Source organism: Lotus japonicus, chromosome 6 (assembly GCF_012489685.1).
Source record: "Lotus japonicus ecotype B-129 chromosome 6, LjGifu_v1.2".
Classification (NCBI taxonomy): domain Eukaryota; kingdom Viridiplantae; phylum Streptophyta; class Magnoliopsida; order Fabales; family Fabaceae; genus Lotus; species Lotus japonicus.
In genome coordinates, this window is record NC_080046.1 from 65,004,078 (window position 1) to 65,026,955 (window position 22,878).

Genomic DNA, 22,878 nt, shown 5'->3' on the forward strand with positions numbered 1-22,878 from the left:
CCCACCATTCAATGAATTTAATTCATCCTCACATGAGCACTCCTAAGATCAAACAAGTTTGCATCGTCTCATCCTCTTCCACCTCTTTAGCTTCAACTATCTCCCTATAAAATGTCTTCAACAAGTTTTCCCCACATAGGCACTCTCAAATCAAAGCACACACGCAACAGAGAAACACGATTCTACCAACCCTCCGCACCACCTGTGCCAATTTCCACATCAAGGTATAACTCAATCACTTATGCTTCATTCATTTGATTATATTTAGTTTCATATCTCAATATTCTTTTGTTTTATCTCACATCTTCCCTTCCTGTTTCTTTAACAGACAAGTCCTACTTATCATCCTCTACATTACTGTAAGAATTCTCTTTTGAACACTTTTCTTTTTTTTTTGCTTTTCATGTTGGCATTTTCTCTGAGAAATAGTTTCTGATTTATAATTCAGGCATATTTTGCTATATATGTTAGTGCAGTTGTTGTTAACTTGACAATATATAACAATTTTAATTTTTTTTGTTATTGTTAACTTCATTGTGTGCATGTTTATGCTACAGAATTAAAAACATGGACTGATAATTTGCTTGCAGTTCTGGAGAATGTGTATTTTCATGACCATCATCTGCCATGATTTTAGAAGTCATTGTTGATCCATCTACAGCAAGTTTGCAACGTTAGAATGTGTAACACCCCCTTTTTCCCATTGTTTTATTTAAAAACGTTTATCAAAGTTTAAAAACATATCAAGGGAGTATTACACTTCTTCACGAAAACTCATTAAAATTAACACTGACTGTGTTTGAAAATTTATAAGTTTATATGCTTTTCAAAGAATGAATTATTTCTGCTAATAAAATTTCTAAACCAACCAGATAATCCTAAGATGCATAAAATCGCTTATTTAAATAGGTTTATCTCCCATGATATTCCAATAAAATTCATCATACTCATAACTAAATTTTATAAGCACTTCGCTCATCAACAGTACGACATCGCCATAATTTATAAAATTATTCAACAACTTCCATAAGGAGATGTTATAAAATTCTCTCAACAGAAGTGTAAAAGTAACGTAAAATATCGACCTAGTGTTACATTACAGAGCAAGACACTTATTTTATTATAATAATAATAATAATAACATAAGCTAAGACTCTCCGAAGCTACTCCTCATGAGCCACATCTCTACCTCCAGTACTTGAGCGATGTCGCATAAAACGTCATTCCAACAGAAGGGTAAAAACTTACATTATATAAAACATAGCATAACAAAGAGCAAGTAAACAATTCAGATTCTGCTTTATAAACTCTTCACATTTTCTTTGAAATCTGAGTGATTATAATATTTTCTCTCAAAACAGTTTCACAATTCTTATTAATGTTTCGGAAAATTATAAGCTTTAAGAAGAATAATAATTCAACTTTACCACAACAGCAAAACAATTCACCAACAAATCACCAAACACATAAAACCACTGAAAACGTGAAACTTAGTGTGTGAGACTCCAATGTATGCATGTGGTGTCAATTGTTAACCTTAGCGGTATCACCGCGTCCACTCCAGACAGTTAACCACTAATGAAGTCCACTCCAGACTTCCAGAACCACTCCAGTTCTGGGAAAAGCCCCAGTTTTACAAGGAAAACCGACATGTTGCCTCTTGACTAAATGAAGTGTATTTCGTGCAAAAACTCATAAACTAAAGCATGTAATTTGAAACCACTCCAGCCCCAAATATATAACATAATTTCTCACCAAATTCCATAACGGAAATCACACCAAAATTGCACAAAATAACACTTCAATATAGTTATCAAATAATTCACTATTCCACCGACAAACTAGCAACGCAAAATCATCAAATGTCTCACATCAATTATTAGAACCAGTTCCATAATCAATCCTACAAATAAGCAGAAACATAGCAAACTTGCAGATAATTCTGGTACTAAACGAGCAGTCCAAAAATTATGAACATTTTACCAAACATAGCCTTATACGTTAGCTTTCATATAAAATTGGTTTCGCCCAATTTGGGATTCTTTAGAGAGATTTATGCACTCTACAACACAGGCTGTTAGGGTGTCTGCGAGCAGGAATAGAGTGAACTTGTAGATAATTCTGGTATTGAACCAGCAATAAAAATTTATGAAAATATTACCCAATATAACCCTATGAGTTAGCTTTCATACAAAATTGGTTTCACTCAATTCGGAATTTTTTAGAGAGAGTTATGCTCTTTACAACACAGACTGTTAGGGTATCTGCGGGCATATCAGAACCCAATTTTCCCCAGAACCTCAATTTCGCTCAAAATCAATTTTTCTCACCACATGTTAACACTCAAAAGAGTCTCTCAGTTCTGAATTTTCAAAGAAGTTGGGGGTTCCTTCACGTTAAACTCAACATCTGTTATTCTACAATTATACAAGGTAAATTCAAACCCTTACCGTATATGACACCGGTACAAAGCCTCCTAGGCTCTTTTCTTCTTGAAGATCAAATTCTAGGTTTTCTTCTCTTTTCTCCCCTTCTCTCTTTGACGCTTCTTTTCTTCTGCTCTGTTAACTTCTCTAATTCTCAAATTCTGATTTTTCTCTTTCCAATTCACTCTTAACCCTTAAATAGCCTTACAATGGGCCCCACTCCCAACTACTCACTATAAAACCTAAAACCCTTATTTATCTATATCACATAATCACTTAATTATCTAATAAAATCACTTAATGACCTTATCATCTAATTAAATCACATAATCATCTAGTTAAATCACATAAATTATCAAATTACCATATAGCATAATAATAATTAAAATAAAATATTAAATAACCTAATAACGAAAAGTGAGGTGTTACAGAATGTCACTCAAATCATTTTAACTCTTCTTCTCCCAATTTTCAATTTTTCACCGGTATCTTCTTCTCCCCCCAAACCACTGATGAGTTGCATTCGTCTCTTATTTTTATTTTTATTTTTTTAATTCACCTACCCAAGATAGACAATCTAAGGACTTCATCACATTTTTTGTAACACATACCTCAAACGTTTACTGCATTATTTTTTTCATTATGTAATACATAATTTGGTCTCTTCATTTCTCATAAATGCATACTGTTGTGATTCTCAAATTTCTATTTTATTTGTTATGTTATGTTACAGTGCCTTTAAACTTAGTTCTTTCATGGTGTCTTATGTCATAAGCTTACCTATTCTTAGTTCTTTTGCCATCTCCATTTCATTTGGAGCATACTTCTATCCGTGGCTTAATCACTTGAGGTCCACTGAATGAAAAGAATTCATCAATTGGCAAAAACAATTATCACCTTTGTTACCTACCATCTGGATAAGGTTAGATAAATGAGAAACCTTGCAAAAATTTAGGCAAGGCAAAACAGTATGTGTTTTTTTATATATTCAACATTATTCCTCTTATCCTATTTGGTGGAGACTCTAGAAGAGAGCTGGACTGATTTTTTAATATAACAGTTTTAACTTATTTTGCAATGGCTTTCAAGTAATTTGTGAATTCATAGTTTTGTGGTCAATTGATCAATAATTAGGATTTTTTTTGTTAAACTTTAATTGATTTTATGTTGAGTTTTGATTTAATTTGCAACTAAACTTGATTTTTTTACCTTACTTTTCAAGATACTAGAGTATTTTTAATCTTCTCTACTGACATAGGTGTGTTATTTTTTTTTTGTTCATCAGAATGTCTCTTTGTATCATTTTATTTAATTTTAATGTTTTTCGACGCTCCTAAGTACTCTATGTGATAAGGATAATGGTGGTGGTTATATATGGTCGAGTGGTGTTAAAATTTTAGAATAGGAACCTCGAATTTGCGTTTTCCTGCTCACTCTTATTTGTTAACTACTTTATGTCTTACTTGAAATTGATTGCTTATAGTTATAAGGAATGTGGTTATATATAGTGGGGAGGTGTTAAAAATCGAGAATAAGAACAAGCACTTTACACAAATGCAGTACTTCCCTTCTGAATACGTCTCATGGCCACAAAAGAATGAAGCTTATTGACAGATTTGGAAACACAAAAATTGAGAAAGCTTTGCTGGATTGTAAGATAACAAAATAGGAATTATACCTGAGGAGCGAATGGTATGAATTCTAGAAAATTGCTGAATTTGGGAGGAGAGTATTGGCTTTTGATGTAATGCACACAATTTTTATGTGAGGGTCATTAAGGCCCCTTGAGTTAGTATTTGCCTAAAAAATATTCTTTGATTTTCCTTTTGTTCTTCTGAATTTCTAATAGTTTTTTAAAGCATAGTCAATGAGAATTAAAATGCTATGGAAACTGCTTTAGGGGAAACTCAAACATATTGAAACTGAAATATAAAAATTAAAATCCTAATTTAATTTTGTATTTGAGTAACTGAAAAATTTGTGTGATTTTTTTATAGTTTATTTATTAGGAAATTATATAGTCAAAAAATTAATATGTAATTTGAGATAATTTTTTTATTAATTAAAGGTTAATGAGGAATCATAACAAAGAAAGAATTGAATAGTTACACGTAGTATACGAAATATATAACGCAAAGCTATTCAAAATTTCAAATTCAAAAAATGTAACGGCTGAAATTGGGCACATCACATGTCTTTGAAAGATTATTTAAGCCTCACAAAAAACAATAATTTTTAATTAATTACTTATAAACTTTTTTTGAAAAAAAAAACTTGAAGGAGGCACTTCTACAATAATGGGTATGTAACAAAATGCATTATTATTTCACTTTAAAATGTTGATTATCACTATATTCCAAACCTTAATTTACATTGATTATTTATAATTCTAAAACTAAATTCTAATCTTTTTTTTATTACAAGAGGAAAACAAACTAAATTATAATATAATTTAATTTAAATTCTAAACTAATCGGAAATAATTAATTAAATCCTTTAATTTTTATTCAGTTACAATATTAAAATTAAATTACACTTAAAAATGTTATTATTCTTGATTTCTACCGTTAAGGTTTTAATGGAATTTGGAATGAGTACACCCTTAATTGTATTAATATTTAGGACATCAGTTTTGTAACACCCCGATTTCGGTGGCGTCACTTTAGTAACCAAAGAAATAACTTAAGCGGAAAAACGTGAATTATTTTTTTTTTCGATAATGTAAGTAAAGGCAGAAAGAGATGAAACTCTAAAACGAAGATAACAGAACTAATATACAATATGATTACAGCCCCCACTGTAAGTTGTAAACCACGTCACGAGTAAACCTCCAGTGACGGAAAGTAAAAGAGAGTAACGCCCGTAGGCAAAAGTACAAACCAAGGTAAAAATACTGTGTCCGCAACACTAAACCTCAAAATCTGAGAACAAGTTGGCCCAGCGGCCTAAAACAAGACCTCTTAGCCCAACCAACTCTCTGTGATCCCCGTAGAGGAACCACACAAAAAGCTATAGGCGGGAAACTACCCTGTCCCCAAAGAAACAATGACGGTCAGAGCTAAAACTCTACTCCTACACTAATCCCTACTCGAGTAAGTCGCTCGGTGGCCAGCGGGGTCGACCACCCCTGAACCGTAGTCCTCCTGATCAAGCTTCTTCAACCTAGTTTCCCCTGGAGGGTGAACCATCGTGAACCGGTCCGCCATGGACATCTGACAAAGGCGTAGTCCGCCCAAACACACACAGAAGACGCGAGGGTCAACTCCAAAGAATTATATAAATAATAAAACCAGATATATAGGGTAATAATTATTTAGCCTCTCAGGCTTATACGTTTAGGGATAACATCCTAGGGTTGCATATATCACAATGAATATAAAGATCATAATAACAATTAGCATGCCTCAAGTAGGATAAACAGGTACCAATCACACTCAGCAACTAAGTCAGCATGTATGTTGCATGAAATACAATGCTGGGTAACAAAATGCATTCCGGAAGAAGGATGGACACCATCGAGTCAGCCCTAACACCGGCCAAAGTGGGACCATTCCGCTCGGGCGTCTCTTACACCACACAAAAGTAGTCAGATCAGCAGTGAACCCGTAGGTCTGCCATTCCGTCTGCTACTGAGGACCACCGTAGTGTCCTAAATATGGAAATCCGGGTCTTATGACCATTTTGGAATCCACCGAGGTCCGGTAATCCGCCGTGTATTAACCTCAAAATGAGTGCATGAATGCAAGTGATTAGCCAAACAACGTCTCCGACCTCACTCGACACGTCGTCACGTGTTCTAGCTAACTTATTGTCTCTAAAAAGCCTACCCTAAGGCAAACGTCGATTCTGCGACAAAATGAATTAATCAAAAGAAGAAGAATGTACTTTGGAACTCATGGTTCCCGGCTAAACTTTAGATAGCCAATCAATAAACTGCTCATCGAGCGAAAAGGTACCGAAGTACTTGGAAACTTATAGTCTCCGGCTAAACTTTAGATAGCCAAACATTAAACTGCTCATCGAGCGAAAAGGTACCGAAGTACTTGGAAACTTATAGTCTCCGGCTAAACTTTAGATAGCCAAACATTAAACTGCTCATCGAGCGAAAGAGTATAAGCATACTCGGAAACTTGTAAGTTTCCTCAAGACTTGGACTCGACGACACTTCTCATATCTTCAAGACCAATATTCAGGCTCTAAGCTCTTATCTAAATGTTGTTATCATTGTTCAAGGGGTTTAGAGATTGATTAATGTCTTATGAATTTCCTTTGAGAAAATAGATTTCGTTTAGTCTTATGATACTTCCTATGAGTTTCAGGGATCCCATAATCCCAATTAATTTCTGAGAAGGTCTCGATCCATTAAAATATAACAAGGTCCGAACTTCGTTCGTCCTTTCAAACTCTCTCAAAATCTCATAAAAATTCGGCATGACTTGCCCGTAATCCTCACTCCTCAGAATCTCAGGTACAAGTGGAATAGCATAAATAAAACAGCTCAGTCAAAAGCATAAACAACATATTCCAACACATCCTAAGTTAACCATGTAGCACATAGCATGTGAATCATTTAGCACACAATATCATGGCATCAATTACTCAACAAGGTCGGCCGAAGCCTCAGAGAACAATTCAGACATTTAGCAATTAAGTGCATAACACATAAATCAAGTCGAACTTGTCGACACCTAAAGCATTATCTAGTAATTCAGAGAGTAGCCCTCACCTGTTGGTTTTCCAGCTCGCTCCTTGGTCTTTCCTTCACAATCTTCCTCCTCAAGTCCTCCGAATTCCTCAAACGAACCTTAAAGCAATTTCACAGAAATCAATCACAATGAGTCAGAAACTCAGCAAACAATAAGTCCTAGGGTCACACGGAACACTACAACTCCGTGGTACGACAATCTAACGCGTTAAGACAAGTTTTCGAAAAAGTCGGATTTCCTCCCCCCTTGGTATAGCTCTCGGCCACTTTCCTTAATTGGGAGGGTCGATTTTTCTTCGATCAAACTTGGTTCCTAGGTTAACATAAGCCGTAACTAAGACGGTTCTAAGCTCGGAAAAATTTTCGGATCGAAAACTGATATAGGGGTAGTTTGGTCATTATTTTTAGCTCAAAATTTCAAAATTGGATTTTTGAAAAACAGATTGGATGGAGACGTCCACAACGACGTTTATGACGACAAATCCTACTAGCACTAAGCCAAGACGATAGATTAGAGCTTAAAGGTTGCGACTTTACCGAAAAATGGGTATTTAAGGTAGAAATTGATCCCGGCGGCATTTCGTCGACATTTGACAAAATCTAATCCGCAGAACACGCTCAGGAGCATGCAGGGAAGAAGTTTAGACACTGAAATCAAGCTATTTGGACAATTTTACAAAAAGCTCCAAACTTTGAGCTCAGAAAAACATAGAAAAAGTCGACAGATCTGACGATCAGAAGCGAGATATAGTTTACCTACCTCAAGGTCTTCGATTAGCAACGATCGGTGAAGAAAACGGGCAAAGATTCGCGAAAATCCGGATCCTCTCTTTCTCTCTAGCTGCTCACGGTTTTGGGGGAGGGAAATGGGTATTTTTTTGCAAAAATCTAATTTTCAAGCTATTTATAGGTTTTGGAAAAAGCGGAAAAAAGATTTTTTTGCGATTCCGATTTTTCCTGCGCGTTCCTCTGCGCATTCTAAGATAGGTTCTGGCGACAGAATTCCAGAACTCAAAACAGGATTCTTGGAATTAAACCAAAAGATTCCAAAATCGGCATAAGTCGGTGTAAGTCGGATTATCCCGAAAAACTACTTTTTGCAGTGATCGTCAGATGAGAAAACTTCCTTCTGAAGAAAGATTAGGAATGTTGAGAGAAATAGGAGAACGCGGGTGGAATCTTCATTTGCAGCTCCGAATAGAAAAAGTCTTCATCGTCTGTCGATCTTAGGTTTCTCGAACTATCAGGGATTCCGTTTCGGCAAACTTCCGAGAATTGGAATTTGACGTTCGTACTTTCCAGGATTTCGCATCGAAATAATTGTTTAAGGACGGAAAAGAGAAGTTCTAACATTTCTCTGAGGATTTTTGGAATTAGTTTCCATCGTGTCCTAAAGCGTAAATTAACTATTCACTAATACCTTTGACCTAGGATTAAGCGTATGTTAGTCGTGCTATAACTCTTTCGGTTTTTCGATAAATTCTTGGACTTTTCCTGAACCTTTTTCCTTCCCAAATTTATCTTAATCAAATAACTCTTTTATTTTATTCACTTATCCAAAGCGTTAAAACTTGGGCCTTACATTACTACCCTCCAAAAAGAAAGTTTCGACCTCGAAACTTAAGGGTCAGTAAAAAGTTCTGGGTACTGTTCCTTGATCTTTTCCTTCAGCTCCCACGTCGCATCGCCGGTGTCCTTGTTCCAAATAACCTTCACTAACTCGATCTCTTTTCCCCTCAACTGCTTTATCCTTGTGTCACCAATGCTGATTGGCGGTGTCTCGAAAGACAAGTTATCCTTCAACTCAATGTCATCCAGCTCGATGACGTGCGTCGGATCAGAAATATACTTCCGCAGTTGTGACACATGGAATACATCGTGAATGTTTGATAGAAAAGGCGGTAGTGCGATCTGATAAACTACCGGTCCTACACGACGAGTAATCTGATAAGGTCCAATGAACTTTGGCGTCAGCTTTCTTGACTTGATTGCTCGACCAACTCCTGTAGTCTGGGTAACTCGCAGAAACACATGATCTCCTTCTTCGAATTCCAGGGTTCTGCGCCTTTGATCTGCATAGCTCTTCTGTCTACTCTGAGAAGCCTTCATCTTCTCTCTGATCTGTTTAATCTTCTCAGTTGTCTGTTGCAGAAGTTCCGGTCCTACTAACAAATTCTCTCCATCTTGATACCAACATAAAGGTGTTCTACACTTGCGGCCATACAAAGCCTCATACGGTGCCATGCCTATGGTCGTATGAAAACTGTTGTTGTATGTGAACTCAATCAGTGGCAATAGGGTATCCCAACTGCCCTTGTTGTCTAACACGCAAGCTCGTAGCAAATCCTCCAATGATTGGATAGTTCTCTCAGTTTGCCCATCAGTCTGTGGATGATAAGCAGAACTTAATCTCAGCCTCGTTCCCAAAGCATTATGAAGAGCTCCCCACAAATGTGAAGTAAACTTCGGGTCTCTATCGGAAACGATACTTGTTGGCACTCCATGACGTCGCACAATCTCAGCTATATAAATCTCTGATAGCTTATCCACGTTGTACGTAGTTCTCACAGGTATGAAATGAGCTGACTTAGTCAATCGGTCCACGATTACCCAAATCGAATCATATCCCTTTTGAGTTCTTGGCAACGCCACGACAAAATCCATCGATATGCTATCCCATTTCCATTGAGGTACATCCAAACTTTGTAGCATACCCGAAGATTTCTGATGTTCCACCTTCGCCTTTTGACAGATTAAACATGCAGCTACATATTCTGCCACTTGTCTCTTCATCCCTGGCCACCAAAATTCACCTTCAAGTCCTGATACATCTTTTTCATTCCAGGGTGAATGCTCTACTTGCTTTTGTGACCTTCGTCCATAATCAACCTCCTTAAGTCAGGGTTGTTAGGTACGCACACTCTATCCTTGCATCGCAGGATATTGTCACTCCCTACCTTGAATTCCGGGTCCTTACCCTGAATTACTAAATTCTTATTTTCCGAGTAAAAATTCATCTTGTAACTGTTGGTCTCGGATTTCTTCCATCAATCCATTGGTGATCTTGATCGTCCCAAACTTCAGTTCTCCCTCAGATGCTCTCACATCTAAGCTCAAATCTCAAAATTGTTCCAGCAGTTGCAGCTCCTTAACCATCATTGATGAGATATGCATCTTCCTGCTCAATGCATCAGTAACGACATTAGCCTTTCCAGGATGGTATTGTAAGGTAAAATCGTAATCCTTGAGAAATTCCATCCAGCGTCGTTGTCTCATGTTCAACTCCTTCTGGTCAAACAAGTACTTTAAGCTCTATGTCGTCCTGCTCGACCACTCGTGTCGGTTCTATGTTGGAAATAACATTGGTTGACGCTACGTGCAATTGCACAACCTTAACCACTTGATCCTTTACTTTTGTTCGTCCAAAAATTCTGCTTAAACTCAGTACACCTCTGGCATTCCATAGTGAATGTTCAACCTGTCCTCGTGATCTCCACTCATGATTCAAAACTTAACTCGATCGCTCTATAACGATCTCCACTCATGATTCAAAACTTAACTCGATCGCTCTATAACTCATAGACGAACTATTCCCTTGGAATCTACTAGTCCATTAACGTCGATTCCAACTTCGTAACTATCCTCATTCGCACCATGAAATCAATCTTCTACTTAGTCATCACTCAAAGTAAAACTCAACGTGAGTCTTAATACCTTGTGCATCGCTAGACCCAGTCCCTTTTAACCTCCATTCATCAGCAACTTATAAGCTAATCATCATCTTAATATCTTACAATCCTTCGTTGTCATCTCCCCTTTTTCGAGACTTCCCTTACTCGAACCATAAAACCAACCTTCACTTATTCACAACCCACTTTACAATTACCTAAAATCCTTAACACTTCCCCCAAATCCGAACTTATTCCCTAGAAGATCAAACCAGAGCTGTACCTCAGGAAACTTAACTAGTCATTTTATCATCCGATCCCTCAACATTCGGAGGTTTAACTACAATCATTAATGCCAACACCACTAAATCTCTGATTCGAACATGATTTTCACCTCCCAAGGTCAATCTTAACCCTTAAATCCTCACTTAACTTAGTGAAATTCACTTGCTAACCCCAGCATGCAATATCGGACTCCATAACAAAGTTCCATTCACTCTTAGACTCTAAGAAATTTGTCCACATATAACAACCTCAAGTATTAATCTTAATACTAACTCTTTATTTCCGTAACTAGATCATCCTCCCATCAATCCGATACTTAGTCTCTCGATCAAAACCTGACAAACCTTGAGTCCTACGCACTTAAGACAAGAATTCATAGACTTAAAACCTAAACTTTCACCACGTTTGGACCTCAAATGTCCTTTAATTCTTCAATACTTCTTAAATGAATATCCATTTCTTAAACTATAACTCCTCCCCAAAGGAAATCAATTACTTAACAAAAACTTTACTTCCCAACTCAACTAATCCTCGATCCAATCAAATTAATCTTACCAATCCATCTATCAAAGTCCATTGCCAGTTCTGATTCCGAATATCACCCCCTCAATATTAAGTTGATCAGGCCTAATACATCGAAGGTGAAGATTTAGAAAAACCCACTGGAACAGTCAATGAGTTCCTAACATCCAGCAGTCACAAAGATCTTGATATTAAATCCTCAATGATGCCGCTACGGAACTACACGCTCTCGACATCATACATATACTATCCATACGGAATCTCCCTGAGATTCATCCTTCAGCTTCTAGCTTCTTGTTAAACGCATCGGTGCAAGACTACTTTCTAGGCTTAACGTGTTATTCTGAACCTCGTGTAACTTCTATAGTTTAAACACGAGCAACGGTCAAATAAAGTATTATTAGGCGTAATAACTATAAAGTCAATGCTTAAACAATTTAAGTAAAATTGGTGCGTGGCATGTGCTACGAGAGTAATGGAGCGTATTATACTAGAATGAGAAGGAATAGTTAGAAGGTTACCATCGTTTGTGCGCTCTCCTCTGACTAGTCCGTCAGCTCCCTCGCCGCACGAGACATAGACTCCTCCCCGTGCAGCAGGATGTCTTCCTCTTACCGTAGGCACAGATGGCTCAACCCTGGTTACATTGCAATCCTTGGCTTGATGCCCCGGGCGATTGCAGTTAAAACATAGAGGTCTCCCGTCTGGACACTTGTTAGAGTGGTGCCCCACCTTCTTGCACCTGTAACACGTTACTTGCTTCCTCGCCCCTTTAGATTTGGCAGGAAGTTTACCCTTCATCTTGTTGTCAGACGGTCCCGCTTGGAACGTTCTACAGTTCACGGCCAAGTGCCCTATCTGGTTGCAATTAAAACATCGAGGCCCTTGGTCCAGACATGCATTAGCATAGTGTCCATTCTTTCCACACCTGAAACATGTCACCTCAGGATGTGCCGATTGGCTTCCTGCCCCTGGAGTGGCAGTAGTCGAAGGCTTAAAAGAGCTTGGGGTAAAACCCCTCTCCTTCGGATGCTGATACGGCCCCAACTGACGGTACTCCTGAGAACCTGACCTCACTGGTCCTCCAGTTCCAGCTCGGTCCAACCTACTTTGCTGGTACTGGGACGCCTCGATTAGCGGTTGAGGTTGCTCACGGGCCGCCTCCTCAGCGCGTCTGTAAGCGTCCTCAGCAGCCTGATTCATCATTGCCTCAATCATGGTAGCTATTGCCTTCGCCATACGGTCAGGGCTCACCATCCTATGCTTAGTCAACAAACAGTTAGTACTCATCATCGGATAGCATCTAACATACTATACAATATGATTAAGCAATAACTTCAATCAATTCTAAGCGACAAATCGCTTGGCAGACAATCAATTTTTTACTCTTTACAGAGTTACACAACCTAGCACAGAAGACCTATTCCCCAAAAACTCCCGAAAGACTCGACAAGCTCTGATACCACAATGTAACACCCCGATTTCGGTGGCGTCACTTTAGTAACCAAAGAAATAACTTAAGCGGAAAAACGTGAATTATTTTTTTTTTCGATAATGTAAGTAAAGGCAGAAAGAGATGAAACTCTAAAACGAAGATAACAGAACTAATATACAATATGATTACAGCCCCCACTGTAAGTTGTAAACCACGTCACGAGTAAACCTCCAGTGACGGAAAGTAAAAGAGAGTAACGCCCGTAGGCAAAAGTACAAACCAAGGTAAAAATACTGTGTCCGCAACACTAAACCTCAAAATCTGAGAACAAGTTGGCCCAGCGGCCTAAAACAAGACCTCTTAGCCCAACCAACTCTCTGTGATCCCCGTAGAGGAACCACACAAAAAGCTATAGGCGGGAAACTACCCTGTCCCCAAAGAAACAATGACGGTCAGAGCTAAAACTCTACTCCTACACTAATCCCTACTCGAGTAAGTCGCTCGGTGGCCAGCGGGGTCGACCACCCCTGAACCGTAGTCCTCCTAATCAAGCTTCTTCAACCTAGTTTCCCCTGGAGGGTGAACCATCGTGAACCGGTCCGCCATGGACATCTGACAAAGGCGTAGTCCGCCCAAACACACACAGAAGACGCGAGGGTCAACTCCAAAGAATTATATAAATAATAAAACCAGATATATAGGGTAATAATTATTTAGCCTCTCAGGCTTATACGTTTAGGGATAACATCCTAGGGTTGCATATATCACAATGAATATAAAGATCATAATAACAATTAGCATGCCTCAAGTAGGATAAACAGGTACCAATCACACTCAGCAACTAAGTCAGCATGTATGTTGCATGAAATGCAATGCTGGGTAACAAAATGCATTCCGGAAGAAGGATGGACACCATCGAGTCAGCCCTAACACCGGCCAAAGTGGGACCATTCCGCTCGGGCGTCTCTTACACCACACAAAAGTAGTCAGATCAGCAGTGAACCCGTAGGTCTGCCATTCCGTCTGCTACTGAGGACCACCGTAGTGTCCTAAATATGGAAATCCGGGTCTTATGACCATTTTGGAATCCACCGAGGTCCGGTAATCCGCCGTGTATTAACCTCAAAATGAGTGCATGAATGCAAGTGATTAGCCAAACAACGTCTCCGACCTCACTCGACACGTCGTCACGTGTTCTAGCTAACTTATTGTCTCTAAAAAGCCTACCCTAAGGCAAACGTCGATTCTGCGACAAAATGAATTAATCAAAAGAAGAAGAATGTACTTTGGAACTCATGGTTCCCGGCTAAACTTTAGATAGCCAATCAATAAACTGCTCATCGAGCGAAAAGGTACCGAAGTACTTGGAAACTTATAGTCTCCGGCTAAACTTTAGATAGCCAAACATTAAACTGCTCATCGAGCGAAAAGGTACCGAAGTACTTGGAAACTTATAGTCTCCGGCTAAACTTTAGATAGCCAAACATTAAACTGCTCATCGAGCGAAAGAGTATAAGCATACTCGGAAACTTGTAAGTTTCCTCAAGACTTGGACTCGACGACACTTCTCATATCTTCAAGACCAATATTCAGGCTCTAAGCTCTTATCTAAATGTTGTTATCATTGTTCAAGGGGTTTAGAGATTGATTAATGTCTTATGAATTTCCTTTGAGAAAATAGATTTCGTTTAGTCTTATGATACTTCCTATGAGTTTCAGGGATCCCATAATCCCAATTAATTTCTGAGAAGGTCTCGATCCATTAAAATATAACAAGGTCCGAACTTCGTTCGTCCTTTCAAACTCTCTCAAAATCTCATAAAAATTCGGCATGACTTGCCCGTAATCCTCACTCCTCAGAATCTCAGGTACAAGTGGAATAGCATAAATAAAACAGCTCAGTCAAAAGCATAAACAGCATATTCCAACACATCCTAAGTTAACCATGTAGCACATAGCATGTGAATCATTTAGCACACAATATCATGGCATCAATTACTCAACAAGGTCGGCCGAAGCCTCAGAGAACAATTCAGACATTTAGCAATTAAGTGCATAACACATAAATCAAGTCGAACTTGTCGACACCTAAAGCATTATCTAGTAATTCAGAGAGTAGCCCTCACCTGTTGGTTTTCCAGCTCGCTCCTTGGTCTTTCCTTCACAATCTTCCTCCTCAAGTCCTCCGAATTCCTCAAACGAACCTTAAAGCAATTTCACAGAAATCAATCACAATGAGTCAGAAACTCAGCAAACAATAAGTCCTAGGGTCACACGGAACACTACAACTCCGTGGTACGACAATCTAACGCGTTAAGACAAGTTTTCGAAAAAGTCGGATTTCCTCCCCCCTTGGTATAGCTCTCGGCCACTTTCCTTAATTGGGAGGGTCGATTTTTCTTCGATCAAACTTGGTTCCTAGGTTAACATAAGCCGTAACTAAGACGGTTCTAAGCTCGGAAAAATTTTCGGATCGAAAACTGATATAGGGGTAGTTTGGTCATTATTTTTAGCTCAAAATTTCAAAATTGGATTTTTGAAAAACAGATTGGATGGAGACGTCCACAACGACGTTTATGACGACAAATCCTACTAGCACTAAGCCAAGACGATAGATTAGAGCTTAAAGGTTGCGACTTTACCGAAAAATGGGTATTTAAGGTAGAAATTGATCCCGGCGGCATTTCGTCGACATTTGACAAAATCTAATCCGCAGAACACGCTCAGGAGCATGCAGGGAAGAAGTTTAGACACTGAAATCAAGCTATTTGGACAATTTTACAAAAAGCTCCAAACTTTGAGCTCAGAAAAACATAGAAAAAGTCGACAGATCTGACGATCAGAAGCGAGATATAGTTTACCTACCTCAAGGTCTTCGATTAGCAACGATCGGTGAAGAAAACGGGCAAAGATTCGCGAAAATCCGGATCCTCTCTTTCTCTCTAGCTGCTCACGGTTTTGGGGGAGGGAAATGGGTATTTTTTTGCAAAAATCTAATTTTCAAGCTATTTATAGGTTTTGGAAAAAGCGGAAAAAAGATTTTTTTGCGATTCCGATTTTTCCTGCGCGTTCCTCTGCGCATTCTAAGATAGGTTCTGGCGACAGAATTCCAGAACTCAAAACAGGATTCTTGGAATTAAACCAAAAGATTCCAAAATCGGCATAAGTCGGTGTAAGTCGGATTATCCCGAAAAACTACTTTTTGCAGTGATCGTCAGATGAGAAAACTTCCTTCTGAAGAAAGATTAGGAATGTTGAGAGAAATAGGAGAACGCGGGTGGAATCTTCATTTGCAGCTCCGAATAGAAAAAGTCTTCATCGTCTGTCGATCTTAGGTTTCTCGAACTATCAGGGATTCCGTTTCGGCAAACTTCCGAGAATTGGAATTTGACGTTCGTACTTTCCAGGATTTCGCATCGAAATAATTGTTTAAGGACGGAAAAGAGAAGTTCTAACATTTCTCTGAGGATTTTTGGAATTAGTTTCCATCGTGTCCTAAAGCGTAAATTAACTATTCACTAATACCTTTGACCTAGGATTAAGCGTATGTTAGTCGTGCTATAACTCTTTCGGTTTTTCGATAAATTCTTGGACTTTTCCTGAACCTTTTTCCTTCCCAAATTTATCTTAATCAAATAACTCTTTTATTTTATTCACTTATCCAAAGCGTTAAAACTTGGGCCTTACAAGTTTCACTCTATCTTTTTTTCACATGACTTGAGTTTTATTTTCTATTCTTTTATAAAGAGCTGACACTTTCGTTTGCGACCTTTGCTATTGAGCACGACAAATGTGTCGTTAAATCATTCACTATAATGTGTTAGGAAAAAACAAAAAACAAACATTCATTAAAAAAACTTACAAATTTATGATTTCTTATAGCTAAAATAAATTTATTCTTTTAATCCATAAAATATCTTTTAAGAAATAACACAAAAAAAAAACAAAAATGGATGCCCCGTGCATCGCACGGGTAAAAAATACTAGTACTTTATATAATTTTTTAATATATATTGTTTTTATATTAATGTATCAAAAAAAGTATTTCAATATTAAATAAAATTAACAATAAAATTTATGATAATTAAGAAATTCCAAAGTGTAAAATATCATTGACTATTTCAAATTTTAAGTCAATTAATTTCTATATTTCTTTTATGTATTAATATTTTCTTATTCAATAATACGCATAAACATATTAGTTAAAAGTGAATGACATATAATATTATTTAAATTTTTCAAAAAAGTTCTTAATATAGTTCATATTTTATTGTGTTCTTAACTATTTTATTTTATACTTTTGATATATATATATATTATTACTTTATTTTATTTTATTCTTTTTGACTTTTTATGATTGATAATTAATATTTCAACTCATTTTAATAGTGATGACTAACTTAAAATACTCGAATAAAGTAACTCAATCAATAGTTGTAATGACTAGCTTTACTATCTAAAGTGAGTCAATGTTTTGCTTATCAAAAAAAAAAAACTATCTAAAGTGAGTCACTCGCTTTCGATGAACCGGGCCTTGAAATAGTTGCATATTTATAACAATGATTCGCATAATAGTATCATCAAAGGTGCAATGTCTGTATTTCATAGATGTGTCATTTTACTTTGCTTATTTCTGCCAATAGTCTATGGTGGTTTTTTAGATCGAGTACATGTGAGAGTCACAAATAGTTTGGAGGGGGGTGTAGACTTAACACTTCACTGCAAATCTAAGGATGATGATCTAGGGGTGAAGGTTCTCCATACAGGTCAATTCTATGAATGGAGTTTCAGACCCAACTATTGGGGCACAACAGATTTTTATTGTTCATTTCAATGGTTAAATATCACAAAATGGTTTGATGTATACAAATCAAAAAGATATCCTGGCTATACATTTCTCCCATGGGAAGCACGACAAACAGGACCATGTTTAGTCAAAAGTCCAAGCGGATCTTCACAGTTTATATGTTTTGATTGGAATTCAAGTGATTAGAAAGGGTTTGTGTTTGATTATTATTGTATGTGATGGTATGAAATCAATAAAAATGAAGACTAAATAAAATATAATATTATTATTATTTTTCTTGGGTAATTCGACTAATAATCTATGTTAACTAAGACATTCTTACACTGATAGCAATTAAACTAAATTCGAATAATATGTTAATTTCTGCTTTATAACTTTTTGTTTTTGTTTAACTTTTTAGAGACCTTCCTCTAAGGAATAAATGATAAAATTAATTACATAATGAAGTAAAAGCCTACAAGAAAAATGATTTTTTAACATCTTCTGTAAGCCGACACTAATAAGACAAAAGTCGGGTATACTAAAGTCAATTTAGCGTCAGCTTATTGTCAATTCCGTGACTCAAGTTAAAGACTGAAGCTAACTATTTAGCGTCATTGGGGTGGCCGATGCTACACTTTCGCCGACAATATGCTCATACTACGTACACCCATAACGCTTCAACTAACACAAATTCATTAAGTTAACTTTGATCGTATGGGCTACTCCCTCCATAATTTAGAGAAGAAAAAATTCATCTACTACTCCCTTCATTTCAAAATGACTATTGTTTAAGGTAATGTACACAGTTTAAAAAATCATTAACTGATATAAAATTTGACTAAAACACCCATCCCTATTTAAAGTTGACTTATGTAAAAAGAGAGAATGATAATTATCGGTCAAGTACTTAGTGAAAATTGTGATTTGTGAGAGTTAAAGTTGGTATGTGAGAAGATATGACAAATAATGACCATTATATAAAACATAAGAAAAGTTAAAATAACAACAATTTTAAAACGAATGTAGTAGTTAATTAACGGTAGCCTAAATTCTATTTTATCTTTTACGGGTAAGTTTATTTTTCTTTTTTCTCCAAATGGGCAAGGTTGAAAAAAAAAATTGTTCAAAAGGTTTTTTTTATCAAAAGGTTGAAAAATCTATATCTAATGAACTATATTAATGGACGTGTTTTTACCAACTTATGCAACGAACTTAAACTCAGCCCATTTAAACAACCAAAACGGGCTTAAACTTCCCGAGAGAATTATCCACTGGACTTATGTTAATTGCTACTGGGCCTACTTTTGCTCTTTCAATTTTGATGTAAAGAAAAAAGATGATGGTCTTTGACCAAAAAAAAAAGTGATGGTCTTATTATGATGATAACTAGTTTTGGGAAGACAATAAGACCATCAGATCCGGCATGTTATAAATGCCGTTTGGCCTTCGAATGTTATAAATGTCATTTGACAACCCTCCATATATTAATTTAAAATATTACTAGTGTTCTTTACCCGTGCGTTGCACGGCGATTAAATTTATTGTAAAGATGAATTAGTAGTAATGTGTTTTAACTTAGTTTAGACTCTTTTCAGTAAGTATAAAAGATATGAAACCGAACATATGTTACAAACATGTAGATGAATGGACCACAATAAATATATTAATTTGATGAGGTTGTAAATACCTCACAGTGTCAATACTTGAATAGTAATAAAAACCAAGTTTTTAAGTAATGCATTACATGGAAATTGAAATAAGATAAACATAACAATGACAGCAACATGAACCCTTATTCGAAATTGTAGTCCATGATTAATGATAAAGTCTTCATAACCGAGCTTGTTGTCAATAAAGCATATTTGAGCTATAGAACCTAGAAAGGAAAAAAAAATTATTAGTGTAATAATCAGTAACCAATACAAATATAAATTGTGTATAATTTGAAGGTATTAAACAAACCTTATAGAAACGTCAATACACCTTCAAATTAGATGATCAATAAATTGCTTGATATCTTTTTATGCTGTAAAATAATAAAGAGAATAACCATATCAGTTTTCCTATTTCTAAAATTTAAATTGAAATTAATTGTAAGATAAACAAACACTTACATGTCAAATATTATCGAAGACTTCTTGATACACTACGTTGCGTGTAGTGTTTGATACAACTCTTTCGTCATCTATGATGAGCATCTTCAACCCTTTTCTAGATGTAACTCTAGAAAGTGCAACATATAGCTGCTCGTGAGTAAAGACAGGCCTTGGCAAATATAGTCCAACATGAGATAAATATTGCCTCTGACTTTTTTTATAGTCATTGCAAAACATAAAGTAACTGGGAATTGTCAGCGCTGGAATTTGAATGGAATGTCAAAATTAGATGAAGTTAAGCTCATCCTTGGAATAAATGTTGTTTCTCCCATCTTGTTTCTATTTAAAACAGTAGCAACAATTATATATTTAGTCAAAGCATTGACTATCATTCGAGTGCCATTACACAACCCTGCAGCTTGGTCTATGTTTCGAATGAGCATGATAGAGACATCAACTTTCAGTTTAATTGCATGGTTTGGAATTCCAGAGCATTTGAAATCATTTAAGAATTCAGATGTAAACCATTCTGCATTGACACATGAATCTTCGTCTGACTTGCACGGAGTATCACAACTCAAAGATTCTGTTTCATCACCAGGAATCATTGCTAACATAAAGTTGTTGATTTCCTCTACACTTTCAAGTGTTGGTGCAAGGATCACTCTTTCTTGAAGTTAAACCTGAAGGTAATCTCCTTAAACGGCAAGACATTATTAAGATCGCAGAAGCTTCAGCTTCTCCACCCACTGCCTATCTTCGCATACTTCTTACTTCGAGGAATGATTACATTACACTTTACCTCTGAACCGGAACTCCCAATGAAAATCCAACTTTGAACACTCGCTTGAATAAGGTATTGCTTAACCCTTTTTGGAACATGCTACATGTAACAGAAAAAGAATGGAAGTTAATACATTAACAAAAAAGAATTCATGCAAACTGTCAAAGTTAGATAAATAGATTTGAATGTAACTTTAAACACACCAGCATGTAGTCCTTAGCTTGACAGGTGCTAAGGGTGTGAGTCCATATTAATTCATATTGTCCATTGAATTCTGGAATGAGCACGGGCTCAGGATTTAGCCCTTCATTCTGATGATCTGGTAACCCAACGTCTGCAATAGGTCCTTCTTGAGAAACGTCATCAACCGAAACATCATTCATGCCAGGATTGTCAACATGCAAAGGGCTTTTCGGTTGTTCAGTGTTGGGATAGAGAACTTCTTTATCCAGATAATCTTTTACATGGAAATGTAAGACAAAGTCACCAACATACCGGAGAGAGAAAAGACAATCTTCTTCAATCTTGTAGAAGTCACGCAACGCATAAAATCCTTCTGTCAGTTTAGGATCCGAAGGATTCATGTTGTATACAACAACATGAGTATTCCCAACAGGGTCGATCAACGTCCATTGGTCTCTGAGCTCATCCTTGAAATTACGCACAAAATTTTTCGAAATAACTAAGTGAAGCTGCATAAGTAAAATAAAAGAGAAGGTTAATTATTTAGATACGATAAGGGAGGGAAATTCATAGGAGTTGTGATTATAAACATACCTGCCACTTGTAACTTAGGATAGGAACCCAACGCTTGTAGTTCAGTCATGGATAGTCTTCAATATTTTTCATGGTGTGTGAATTTTTTAGCAGACCAAAGAAGGTTAGAAATATGTTAGGGGAAAAGCAATTTAGACCGTATATAAGGGAAAAAGTGATAAATAAATTAGGTAATGATGAAAAGAAAGCAATTTATTATCTTCCATATTATTTTCTTAATTACATCATAGTACAAAAATTCAGTATATTTTATTTAAAAATTAATTGCATCATTTGTTTGCATTCAAACGTTTATTAGGAGCAAAAAATTCCATGATGTTAAAGATTTTCATTTAAAATTAAACATGGGCCTATCATTCCCATAAATTTAGTATTGTTTAATTATTAAATGATAAATTAAGTAAAAAAACGTGGATCAGAACCCAAAATAAGGATTAAAAAAATCAAATTACTTGACTTCCGTTGAAACCAATAAAAACTGATTACTTTTTCTAATATGTCCCACATGAAATTGAAGGCATATTGTGTAAATGCATTGACCAAAAATGTATCAGTTGTTGCATATTTTCCATTTAAATAAGGGACAACTATTAATTTAATGTGCATTTATGGTTGATTGAGGTAGGGTTAAAAGTATAAGGAACATTTTAAATAATTATACGTAGATATTTAATTTTTTGCCAACTTATTAAATATTCCTTATCAAAATTCATTATAATTTTTTTCCATAAGTAAGAATCACCCATTAAAATATGAGACAAAACGTAATTAAATCTTAAGATTTTATTCAGTTTTTCTTGCAATTTTTGTTGATACTATTAATTATTTGACATTTATGAAAATATGTTTTGGTAAATATTGCATCATTCCTTTTTTTTAAAACTTGATGGAAATAACGATGTGCATTTTGGTTTTAATCATTCCTTATTTAAAATCTCCGTCAATTTAGCGGTTGTGGGTTTTGGGAAAAAATGGAGGAATTAATTCAGTTTGCTCTATTTCCTTCAATTTTTCTGTTTTTTTTTAATTATAAATAAATCAAGCAGAGATTAGTTTTTAAAAAAAAAACCTTAATCCAGTTATTTTATAAAATATAACTAATACGAAATTGGTGTTTAATTAAGGAAATACTGGTTAATTAGATAAAATCTCACATTTAATAACCAAATTATTTTATTATGGGTTGGAATCAATCAACAATAATGCCCAAAGTATTTTCCTTGAATTAAAGCTGGTTTAGGCAAGGAATAGCAAAGTTTGATAAGTTAAGCCAATGTACACATTCGGTACTTAATATTCTTTAGGTGCCAATTTTTTTAAAAAATACTCCAACTTCTAAATTGGTCCTTTTTAACTTATGCCAATATGCACATTAGGTCCGTTTTAAAATT

The 22,878-nt window shown here is 36.1% G+C and overlaps 1 protein-coding gene across 1 annotated transcript; it reads right to left on the reverse strand.

Annotated features, from left to right (window-relative positions):
- Window positions 1-20,180: 20,180 nt before the first annotated feature.
- LOC130725781 (uncharacterized) lies at window positions 20,181-20,534 on the reverse strand. Its single transcript, XM_057576973.1, has one exon. The coding sequence runs from the start codon at window positions 20,532-20,534 to the stop codon at window positions 20,181-20,183; it is 354 nt and encodes a 117-aa protein (XP_057432956.1).
- Window positions 20,535-22,878: the final 2,344 nt, after the last annotated feature.

Coding starts and splice junctions, on each gene's coding strand:
- LOC130725781 (XM_057576973.1), bottom strand. CDS start 20,534: ATGATTCCTGGTGATGAAACAGAATCTTTGAGTTGTGATACTCCGTGC.